Below are 12,854 nucleotides of genomic sequence, written 5' to 3'. Positions count from 1 at the left end.
CTCTCCAAACAGCCCTACTACATGGAACGAATACTTCAGAAATATATGGGAACAAGTGTCTTTCACTATCAACAGTCCAAAATAAGGTCACTATCGTATCCTGAGTCCAACATGGCAACCAACAGAGAAGCGCTCGACCTCATCCTGGATGAGTCCTAGAAAATAAGCAGCCCAATAATCTTTGATCAGATGAGAGCATGAACTATCCTCTGCAATTGATTTTCTAATCAACTGCAGGATGCAAAATGACATTGGGTCTGAGGAATCTTCTGTATGGAACTTTTCAGGTGAAGTGGAATATTGGGTCACCCCTAGCCTCTCTGATCCCTCTAGATCATCTTATGAAATATTACAAGAAAATTAACTTCATAAGCCAACTATGCCCAAATCCATTTCCGGCTGAAAAAGATGATATCGAGCAAGACCAACATCATGTTGCACCTGGATCATATGTTCTACTAACAAAAGCTTGCCTTAAACATGCCTTAAAAAACACAGATATATGCTGCAAAAAGGTTGAACTAGCTACAGACTGAGCAGAGCCACTGAGCATTTAAAGTAAAACTTACCATCATGCATTTAGAATTCATAAGAGCGCAAATATTCTATGTTAGCTTTTTCACAAGTGTCTGTGCAATCATTTCTACCATTACTATTCCTCTTCCCTTTCAAAGTTATGCCTTTTTGTGAAAATGTTTGTTATAACTCTTTTTTTTTTAAAAAGAAGATACTTTGTAGAAAACAGTCAGTGTTCTTTTTCTGTTAAATACCATTTTGCCAAAGGTAAACTTGTAGAGATGAATTCTGCATATATTTTTCAGCTTTGCCACATGCGATAACAATAATAATTGACTCTGCATCATCTGACAATGTGTAAAAAGAACTTTGCACAAAAGACAGTAAACAAGTCAACACTGTCAATTTTGCAAAAAGTGAAAATTAGGAACTTCGCAAAATTTCACAGGTGGAAAACAAATTGCTCAATAATAAAATATTTTAAATAATATTAAAAGGGAAAAGAGATATTTCTAAATTGCTTACCTATAGACGTTATTATGGAAAGTGTTGTAGCTTCCAAGTGCTATAAGTGAACCTAGACCCAAACCGTAAGAGAAGAAGATCTGTGTGGCAGCATCAAGCCATACCTAAGGAGAGTAAGTTAAAAGTACACTATGAATACATAAAACAGTTATTATTCAAATTTTCAAGATATTCAATAGTTGACATATGGCTGTGAAATGTTTACCTCAGAATCAGAAAGTTTACTGAAGTTTGGAGTTATGTAGAATAAAATGCCTTCTCTTGCTCCAGGCAGTGTTACTCCTCGGAAGAATAAAATAACCAGCATAATGTATGGATATGTGGCAGAGAAATACACAACCTAAGAGAGAAAGAGAGTAAAGTGCTGTCAGACATACTATGATTTAACTTCAACACACAAGTGCCATGTACATTTGTAAAAAAAAAAAGAATCAGGGAGACCCTAAAGGTCTGAGGGGACCAAGGGTAGACGTATGCTAAAGAAAACAATGGTCCCATACAAGTTAGATAATTACAATATCACAATTTACTAATCAAAATTGGAATTACAAATGTATCAATGCCAAATAAAGATTTAATTAACAATTAAATTTGATGCACAGATAATATACAAAAAAGTGAGTGAGCAAGACATGACAGGGTAAAGGGAAATCAGCCGATTTCCTTACCACAGGCAAGTGACTTAAAAAGTGACTTTTCAATTTGTGAAAATGTAGGTAAACAACAAGTCACAATCAGAGTTACATCTCATACTCCACAATTAGATACAAATTATAGTATAGAGTTGAAGATGTACGTGTCGACGACGTTTCGATCCCAATTAAGGTATAGGGATCTTATCATCCTCCGATACTTGCTGAGTCCACACATTGCGCGTTTCCCTATCGCAGCAGCTTTACACGGAGCACCTGGCTTGCTGCCCACCATTCCTGATACGTTGCCTATTCAGGCTCTAATACGCTATGGCTCCACTGGCCTGCCACATCATTGTTCCTGGACGGGAACGTCCTTACCCTCTTTTAACACTGACTTGAATTCGGCGAAGGCCGCTCATCAATTGTTCACACAACTCTGGCTGCTCGCCTTACAGCTGCCTCCTATAATTCTGGGTTACGAAGGTCTAATCCGAACTACCCCACCAGCAACTTCCCAGGCACTTGTTTTACCGCTTAGTCCTAATAAGATCCCTGTACTTCAATTGTTATCGAAACGTCGTCGACACATACATCTTCAACTCTATACTATAATTTGTATCTAATTGTGAAGTATGAGATGTAACTGATTGTGATTGTGACATGTATTGTAGAAAGCCTTAAACATCGCACTCTTACCATACTGGAAACCAGTGCAGTTGCTCCCGAAAGTGGGACAAGGAGGACGTTTTAGAAAGTTTGAACAGCAGCCAGGATGCTGTGTTCTGCACCATCTGCAGACGCACCACCATATAGTTGGGGATACCTAAGTAGAGTACGCTGACATAGTCCAATCTGGACAAAATCTGCGCTCTTACCACTTTTATCTATGCCTCCCAAAGCAGGAAGGCTAGGAATTTCTTCAGCATTTTTAAGATACAAAGACAGGATTTAAACACTGCTGCTATCTAGGCTTTAAAAGAAAGCTGAGCATCAAACAGCACACGCAGGTTCCTGGCTACCTCCGTTGAGGGGAAAGTGGAACACCACTGCTTGGCCAGGTGCCTATCCAGCCCGGAAAAGGGCCTAGGACAAACAGCACAATCTCCATTCTGTTTGCATTGCACTGTAAGAGATTAGCTCTAAGCAAATCCATCACTACTACCAGGCAGGATGTGAATGTTTGATTAGCAGTGACTGAGTCACCCATGTAAGACAGCAGCAGCTGCGTATCATTCACATAGAGGATGATTTTAACACCCAATGAGTCTACTAGAAATGCCAGGGGAGCCATATAGATATTAAAAAGAGTAGGGCTCAGTGAAGAGACTGTGGTACCCCACATTGTAATGATTTCTCTTCAGAGTGAAAGAGCTTCATCCATACTGTTAGGTTTCACTGCTCTAAAAAAGAGCCCATCCATTTCAGAGCTGTACCCCACTCCAACCATTTCCAGCCTTTGCAGCAAGATTTCATGTGAAACAATTTCAAATCCTGCTGATAAATCCAGTGGAATTAAAGCAACGTTAAGTTCAGGGACATGGCGACATTGGTAATAGTACTGCATGAGAATTCCATTGCAAAGTCGTAAGGCTGGAGAGATGTTGTTGTTGAAGTGTTTGGGTTATGCCCGTGATCCTCAAACTGGCATGTAGTAGGACTGACTATGCCAAAAGGTGACAGGGCAGGCATCCTCTGAAGGTTGTAATGGGCTGGATACAGGCTTCAGGCTACCCTTTGAAGCTCGTGAAAGGAGTGGGTACAACCCTCTCCAGGCCATCCTGTTTATAAGAGGAACACTCTTCCCCCCACCCAAGGTGCTTTTGTCCCCTGTTTCAGAGGAATACACAGGAGTACCATTAATAATCATGTGACCTTGGACACTGGCAGAAAGACACTTGTGGTTTAAGCAGAACAAATTCCAGCTTTCTAAAAGAGGCATTTTCAAAATCGTAAGTTAAAATTTGACTTTTCCAATAAAGAGGATTTTACATGATTATTCAAATGAGTGAAAAAAGTATTCCTCGAGTTGTCCCCAAAACTGAAGTTATCACGTATTAATAAGACAACCCAGTGTAGTCTACGTGAGGCTAACCTTGCACAGTGAGAAACGGTTTAGGGGAAGGGTTTCAGTGAAAAGACATGTAAAACTTTAAATATACATGCCATACATTTTATATATCATGCACCTTGCCTTCTGCAATGTTAAAGCCTACCTTCAGGGTGACTTATAAGTATTAAAAAGAAAAATGTAGGGATATAGCAAGACGTACTTTGTCCTGTCGAAATGACAGTTTTAAAATTGCCCCCACAAGCAGCTGCAATGGTAGGCCTGATAAATTTTTTACAGTGCTACTTTAGTGGGTGGCACAATGAGTGCTGCAGTCCACTTGTAACATTTAATTTATAGCCCATGGGCACATGTATTACTATTTACTAGGGATTTATATGTAGATTAAAAGTGCCAATTAAGGTGTATGCACATTTTACCATTTTTTAAATAGAGAATATAAGCCCTTTACCACTGGTTAGCAACAGTAAAGTTTGCAGAGTTCTAAAGCAAGCAAAAACAGGTTCAGAAAAAACAAGATAGTGAATGCGAAAACCTGGGAATAGTGTGAAAAGATGCAATTTCTAGCGTTCTCAGCTCCATGTTGAGGATTATCTGTTTTTCCTTTTGTGAATTCACCAAGCCTTGGGCCCTATGTCAATCTCATGGCCCACTCTTGAAATTGGTTGGTGCAGCGGCCAGGGCAGTATTTTTCTCCCTTTGCAAAGTTTATAACCTGCGGCCCAACCCGACGGCACATCCTCCGGGGATGTAACAAGGGCTCCTGCAGCCTCTGAGACGCAGAGCAGCCAGTCCTTGATAGGCTCACCATTCAGCTAAAATATATGAATTTATGTGACCTATGTGAGGCTTGGGGCCCATACCACATTCTGCAGGAGTGACATAATTTTGTATTATGCCACTGACCTCCTCTTCTGGCTCTTGACATGTTTCTGATTTCAAACTTTGGTGTTGGTCACTGCACTCTCCAGTCTTGGGCAGTGTCTGGGTCCTGCATTGTTAATATTTCAGCTGATTCAAACTCCCTTTTGCCATGTAAAGTGGCCTTTGAGTAGCTGAGACTGATAGGAAGGAAGAAATGGGATGTTCGCCAAACATTGTAGGATGTACTATCCACGTCTCACAATAATAGAGAGGCAGAACTCAAAATCTCGATAACCAATCTCTTGCCCTAGGTGCATCTTGCCATGTTGAGATGGTTTCCATCGATGCCCGCGACCCGGGACCGCCATTTTGCTGATTCTTGTCCTTTCCTTTGGTCCCTTGAATTCCATCCTGCTGACCCTCAGACATTTCTCTTACACTGGACTGCCTTATCTCTTTCTTCCCCTCAGGCCCCCATCTCTCCTCTCACCAATCTCAGCCTCCAACTCTTCTACCCCACATACTGCTCTCTACCCCTTTTTATTTTTATTTTATTTTTATTTTTTTATTTTTATTTCTCTTTTCACTCTGTAAATATGTGATATATACTTGTCCAAACCGAATCGCTGGTAAAATGGAATCCTGAGAAAAGCTACTATTTGTATATATATGTACATAGAGATAACTCTAACCACTAGTATATGTAGTAGACCTTTGTACTCACTACAATTCCTATGTGATTCTTAGAGTTTATCCATTTGTATCTCTTCCTTGAGTGACTTTACAACTTGTACATTTGCAAATTGTTTTCCTGTTTGTATCTTTTATGTAACTCATGTAATCCTAAGTCCTTATGTATCGCAACTGGTTCTTTAGTAAAGCGCTGTGACACCTTCGGGTAATGTTGCTATAGAAAATCGCATTAAATATAAATGAAAAATAAAAAAAATAAAAATAAAAAAACACAATCAATAAATGACCCCTGAATCTCCATATTGTGTTTCTCTTTATTTTCATTATACACATATTATGCTCGTGATATGGAAGAATTCATTAGAATTTTACGGTTTGAACTTTCAGTTCAATGTCACCATAAAAATATATTTGCTTTTTGGGCGGCATCAGCAAATAAATGGAAACCTTTTGTTTTTAGTGAAAATAAAGTGAAATTTTAAATTATTGGAGTTGCTGTGTGGACTTTATGTGGTCAAACCTTCTGTGACAAAGAATTCCCCAGGTGGGCAGACACACTTAAAACTATCTACAGACTGCTCGTTAATTAGTCAATGCGAATCATATATTTCTCTTATATAATCTCTAATGGGATCATCCAGCACACTACACATCAGAATGCATGCATATATGTAGTGCGAGCTTGCATAACACTCCACAGAAGGATGACGCATGTATCAGGTTAGAAATTCACTGATTTTTTCAATAAAGTCATGCTCTGCCGTGATAAAGCACTTTATTGTTGTGGCATATTGCGTCTCATCTAAATTCTACTGAACAGATTTTTAAAAATCCCAAACACTAAGGGGGATATTTCTTAAGATTTAGTGCCATGTTTGCATCACAAAAGTAACGTAATGCGACTCGAAATCTTTTTTTACTAATTTACTTTCCAGCTCAAAACTTGTTTTGTACTGGAAAATTGCTTGAAAGTAGTGCAGCGCAGCGCATAGCAATGCTTTGCATTACTTAGAGTCAAAGGGGCATTCCATGGGGGGGTGCATGAGCGTTCCCATGCAACCACCCAAGGTTTATGATTACATTAATCTTGGGACAAATGGGATCCACATCGAAGATTTTAAATAAATACTTCAGTATCGTAAAAAGTGAATTGTTAATTGGACGACTAAATAAAATAATGTTGTCATTGATCTAGCACCTACCATTCACAGTGAGGAAAATGTATTTCCTCAGAATAAAACATATGGGTAAAATGAAAATGCCCATATTTGCAGTCAGTGTTCTTGCTTCCACTTTTGACACTTTAGTAACTAGATTGTACCAGCCCTCAAAGTGTGCTTCAAAGATTTCACTTTTAAAACCAGTCAAGCTGGCCACTAAAATATCAATTATTTGTGTCTTCCCTACTGCCCTCCCTGGCCGAACTCGACAAGAAACCCTTTGAGAAGAGATCAAAAAGATCATGCCATCACCAACCATCAGTTATTATGTTGCCACAGTGAAAAAATGGTTGATGCCATAATCAGTATTAGTGCTTTAATCCCAGCAAATTACAACATTTTGATATGACATTAACTCACTTCTGGCCCGTTTGTATCTGCTACTCTTCCAATGCCTTAGTATATATGCACAGGTATTCAGGCATGTTGGCAATCTGGAGAGTGGTGTTTGTGTAAATGGCTCTGATGTGCAGTTTTATGGGTGAATCCTGAGGGGTGAATCCTGTGAGTAAAAGTGTATGCTGCTTCATGGGGGCTGACAGTCAATGCAGAAACTAAGAAAGGCAAGTTCCTGATTGGAAGATAATCAATTCATCAGGAATTTACACCTACTACGATTTTAGATACACTGTCTGGCAGTGGCGGGGCGGGGGGAGGGGGTGTAAAAAATTAAAAAGACATCTACCCCAATGCCGCCCTGCCCCACGTCGTCTCACCTCCAAGTACACCGAACTAAATGCAGCCAGGCTATCCTGAGCCAATCACAACACTGCAATGCAGCGTTGTGATTGGTCTGAGCGCTGTTGTTGGGCACTCAGACAGGGAACTGGGGTTCTGAGCATGTTGTCCACCCAGGCTGTAATGCAGCCTGGGTGGAGAACATGTTAAGTGAGAATGACTGTTTGGCTGGCCCGAGATGGCCGGCCAAAGCTTCATGCACACTTCAGTGTGCCCACCACTCCTTCCCTGCCCAGCTCTGTGAGCAGAGCAGCCCTGTTTCCCCCCCTATGCTGCTGTAGCAGGAACAAATAAAATGATAACAACATCAAGTTATTACCATTTTATTTTTCCTTTCTTTCACTGCTTCAAAGCAGTGAGTGGGGGCGACACGCCTCTGCCTTAGGGGAGGAGCCGCCTTCTGTCAGGGTTGGTAATAGAAACAACTTCTCTCCTCTCAGGTGATATCAATCTGGTCTGTGCTTTACATTTGATATATCTAATTGCATTTATAGCATCTTACATTCATTAAAATGCTTTCAATTTAAATGAATGCATCTACTGATAAGCATGTTAAAATCTCTTCCATCGAAGGCTTGGTTCCAGCATATTATTTGTGAATGCAGTATCAGTTAAGTACATTTGGCCTTTGCATTTGAAAAGCAAAAACTCTAATGGCACCCACACCCTGGAAGCTTTCTCTGAATGTATGAGGGTTTTAATTGTTTTTTGCTGTCCTTTACCACCAGGTTTGTCCTGGAGTTAACAAACAGGAAAAAAAGACTTTACCATGTCCACCCTAAATAAAGTGGCCAGGATAAAATCCTTCCTCAGAAGGCCCCTTACTTTGTCTTGTTGGCAGAGCCAAAGGGGGGTCCATCGACAGAATACTTAAGGTTCACCTGAATCTAAATGAGGCAGGCCTATTGAGGTTTTGGCAGAGAGGGTACTTGTTGCATTTCTGATGGAGTACCCTGTCCACCAAACTCTAAATCACAACCTATGTTTCCATGTCATTTGTGTTTCAAGTCAAATAGCGTTACACGGCCGAAAGGGTACACCATGTTATATCACAAAGTGTCATTCATGTGCACCAGTCAACATGTAGTCATATAAGCAACTCCAGACCTTAATCTTTTCACATAATTAATTATTTTCCCTTGTTTTTCAATTTAACATTAAAACCCCTCGTAGAGTCATGCCATTTTCCATTAGACAAATTCATTCAATTTACGTTTCATAGTTGGGCACATGAAAAATAAACTGAGTATTTGGTGTAGCCATATGTTAACCAACAGTAAATAATCAATACAACTTTCTTCTTTTCCAAAGTTATAATCAGGCAGTCAATGAAGGAAAGACCTCACTATCATGATGAATTACATTCTTTTTCAGGTGATTCAGGAAGATCCAAACTCTGTTATTCTTTGTATGACATTTTTACAGTACTCCAGAGTGCTATATGAATACATTGCACAGCTTCAAACCAGATATCCCTGGGTTTGGAAATTATTGGTGTGATAATTCTGCCTATCATAAGTATTGCTCATGGACAAGTGGCCAATTATGCAGATGTTATTGCTTACCACTCCAAAAGCCACATGCCCTGCAATTTATCAAGTGTTTTTTATTGGTAAATAGCGGCAGGTTTGATATGCTAAACTGTATTGATAGATAGACTTTTCACACTCTTGGATTTCCAGGAGTTATAAATTCTGCATATCATGTATATCTGACCCCTGAGCAATCAGGAGTTTGTGCAGGTGTCAGAATATACCAGGACACTGGCAATCAGGCCCATTGTATGAATGGACTGCATCACGTAATTAGTTCTTTGTCAACAGAATGTGAATTTTGGGCGAAAATGTCTGTATCAGTATGTCAATCAATTGTGTTGACATGTTTAGGCTTATGACCTCATGGGTCTGCAACAAGTTCATTTTAAAAGATCATGAGAGTAAAATTTTGTAGGTGGGCAAATAAAGCTAAAATATATAGGGGCCCATGCATCAAGCTTGCACTTTGCGATTCCTAAATAGCTAATTTTAAAGATTGGCTATTTGGGAATCGCAAACTGCTAGGCATATAGGAATCACAAACAAAATCTGTGATTCCTTAACACTACTTAATAGCGGTTCGTAAATTGCGAATCGCTATTAGGTAATGTGGCCTAGAGGCCCATAGGAATGAATGGTATTGCATTCGCTAATTGTGATTGCCAAATTGGTAATCGCAAATAATGAATGCAAATCCAAGGGTGCATGGGTGCCTAACGCCCCCCTGAAGCACCCCACAAAAAAGGTAAGTGTGCATATGTAAAGCACACACATGCACACAAGCAGGAATCAACTACCACCTCTATGCCTCTATGCCAACGACACACAACTTTACTACAAGATTAGATCCCATTCTGATGTTCTCCATCTTAACAATTCCTTGAAGAAGATCCAATCCTGTTTTTTCTCTAACCACCTCAAACTTAACCACAAAAAAACAGAACTCATTTTCTTCTCTCCTAACAGCAACCAGCTCCCCATCCAAAGCTGGCTCTCTGACCTAAAAGTTCTTAACTGCTCGCTCTCCTTATCAAGCTCAGCAAAGCCACTTGGTTTCACAACAAACTTACTCTTAATGACCACATAAAAAGTCGGCTAAAGGATCTCTCTTCACTCTCCGACATCTTATGAAAATCAAACCCTTCATTCCAGCTGATGACCTTAAAGGGGTTATCCAATCAATTGTTCTCTCCAAAATTGACTAGGGCAACGCTATCCTCTCCGGAACCCCCAAAGTACATCTTGCCCCCCTTAGATCTGTGCTCAACCTAGCTGCCAGGCTAATCACGGACTACAAACGTTTTGACCATATCTCCCCTTCCCTCAAACCCTTCAATTGGCTACGTGTTGAAGGAAGAGCCTCCTACAAGACTGCATGCATAACACACAGAGCTATTCACCATCAAATCCCCTTGTACCTTACGAGTAGGGCATGATGAGAAGCACTAATGCCCTACTCCTTGTCCCCCCTCAACCACTCAATTTCTGTCCTTCTCCGGAATGCCCCAATGATCTGGAATGCTCTCCCTAGGGATTTGTGCTGTAACCCATCCTACCTCAGCTTTAAAAAAGACCTCAAGTTGCACCGTCTCAACAAATATTGGGGTCCTTAACTTCGCCTCTGGCCCCTTTTACAAGGCTCCACCAATCTGGTTCCACTCCTCTGCCCTCCTGACTCCCCCCCACTGAATCTCCCTCTGACGTTACTTCCTTGCTCCCCAAACTGTTCTCCCCATTCTATACTTATCAATCTTTTTCTTCTTCCTCTAACTTCCTTGAACTTTGACGCACCCCCTGCCATCAACTACAAGCTGTATACTTGTATACGTGTTTTTGTCATTGTACCAAAACTGTTTCACTTGATAGCCTTTCCTCGTGTAATTATCTCCTGTTAATTTTATACTGTTCCTATGTCAAATAGCTTTTCTTGATAACCCTGCCCCTATTTAAATAGCTTTTTTGCCCACTTGTTAATTTAAATTGTCTTTTATCTTCACGTCTATGTCTGTATCCGATGGAAAAACTGTTGTACAGAATCAATCTATGCTTTTTTGCATATTTGTAATGTTTTCTTTTTTATCCTGACGTTCATGTTTTTTATCCTATTGAACAACTGTTTTCTCTGTAACAATCAAAACTCATGTAAAGCGCTCTGATACCCACGGGTCCAGCCAGCGCTATATAAAACCTATCAAATGTATATATTTTTTTAAATGCCATAAGGGCATGTGTGCGCTACATAGCACTTTGAAGAATGCCTTTTTGTGCATTTTTCAAAGCATGCACATATTACCATCAACGTGAAGTTGATGGCAATTAGCGTTTCCTAAATGCACGGTTTGCAATTAGGAAAGGCTACATGCATTGGCATTAGGGAATCGTAATTTGTGATTCCCTAAATGCATTCGCAATATAGGTAATCTCAAAAAATTGTGATTACCTAAATTGCGAATGCCAAAATATACATGCATAGGAAAAGGCCTTTTTTCATTCGCCATCCCACGCAAACCAATTTTGTTTTACTATTATTCAAGTTTTTCTGTACAGAAAGCAGTCAGTGTTATTTTAATCTGTTGGGCAAAATGATGAAATACAACAGACAATCATGTCAAACACATTAAAGGTCTCATTATGAGCTGCCTGGTAAAAATGGAGTGTGAATACTGCTCTTGGTATCTCTGATTCCAGATGGTATTAAAATCTTATTACCAAATGATTATACATTTTCTAACCTGAAGTTAGGCACCACATTCAACGCCTGGGATACTTGGGCTGTTATTTAATCTTTTCCAGGTAACCAGGCACTTTTCTGGCCACATATTCTAACTGATTGTAGAAAGTGTAATATGTGATTCAATAATCAGGTGGTATAGGCTGCAGAATTTCTCCTGGTAATAGCTGGTGGATTTCCACAGGTAAAACGTATTTCTGAGGAAGGGCATTTCCATAGGAAAACATGCAGTAATATGCCCCTATACTACTTGTAATCCGGCCCGATGATGGTGTCATATGGTGTTGTTATCAGGGGCGTAACAAACACCCCCACAGCCCCCGCAGTGCGGGGGGGGGCTCACAGTCTCCAATAGATGAAGGGGGCCCCTCAGCTGAGCTCTCCGGTAGAGAGATGTGTCTCTCTCTCTCTCTCTCTAAAGCAGCTGCTGCTGTCTGCAGCCTGCTCCTCGCTCCTCGCGCTGTTGACCTTTGACTGAAGAGAAACAAAGTATCAACTTCCATTGTTTCTCTTCAGTCAAAGCCACGAGCCAGGCCCGGAAAGAGGCGTGGGAGGGGGCCCTAAGATAGTGCATTCTTCTTTGAGAAGAGAGGAGGCCAGGGCTGTGAGGGGTGAGGGGAGGGGGAGGGGGAGGGGGGGGGCGTTGTCAGGGTTTGGGGGCCTACATGGGCTGGGGACCTCTTAATGTGATTGTGGCACCCTTAAAAAACTGCTTCCCTGCTTCCCCCTACAAGTTATCTAAAGACACAATTACAATGCTGAAGCTGGCTCTGCGTATCCACATCAGCATTTTAAAAGCATGCTTACCTTTTCTGGATGATTTCAGCCGGCTCGACTAAGCATGTCTAACATGCGAAAGTGAAAGTGATTTGCACACCCCTCTTGAGTGGGCCTCGGTAAATGTGGAGAGCTGGCATGCCGGCATGTGGCGAAGACGCAGTGTTCTGCTATGTGCTTGTGCACAGGTTGGCCCATGGTGAATTATAATTATTAGAAAGAACGCTCTAGATGCAGAATCACTTCCTCAGCCACCATGTTTGGGACAAGGAACGAGATAGTGAGTGAGTACGTTTCTTTTTATTGTTGAAAGGTGAAACAGAGGTCTCGGTGGAATGGGATAACGGGCCTGCAAGTAAGGGAAGATTATCTCTGTTCAGACAGTCTGTAGGTCCTTTCTCCAACATAAGTGCCTGTGTAATATAGTTTGTAATCACTGTGACATTTTTAAGAACTTTTATACATAATAGAAATTGTGTTTTCCGACAAGACATGGTTCTTTTAAACAAAATATCATTTTAATTGCTTGCTTTATCGAGGTCAGTTTCACGC

The 12,854-nt window shown here is 40.7% G+C and overlaps 1 protein-coding gene across 1 annotated transcript in view; it reads right to left on the bottom strand.

Moving 5' to 3' along the window:
- Positions 1–12,854, bottom strand: part of SLC6A1 (solute carrier family 6 member 1) — a 598,500-nt gene that overhangs the window by 241,193 nt on the left and 344,453 nt on the right. The window contains exons 7-8 of the mRNA XM_078661404.1: positions 1,247–1,381; positions 1,042–1,145 (exon numbers count right to left, since the gene is read on the bottom strand). Coding sequence (XP_078517530.1) covers positions 1,042–1,145; positions 1,247–1,381 — 239 coding nt within the window. The remainder of the gene's footprint in view (positions 1–1,041; positions 1,146–1,246; positions 1,382–12,854) is intronic.

Source organism: Lissotriton helveticus, chromosome 9 (assembly GCF_964261635.1).
Source record: "Lissotriton helveticus chromosome 9, aLisHel1.1, whole genome shotgun sequence".
In the NCBI taxonomy this organism is placed as follows: Eukaryota; Metazoa; Chordata; class Amphibia; order Caudata; family Salamandridae; genus Lissotriton; species Lissotriton helveticus.
This window is presented reverse-complemented; position numbering and strand designations above follow the sequence as displayed.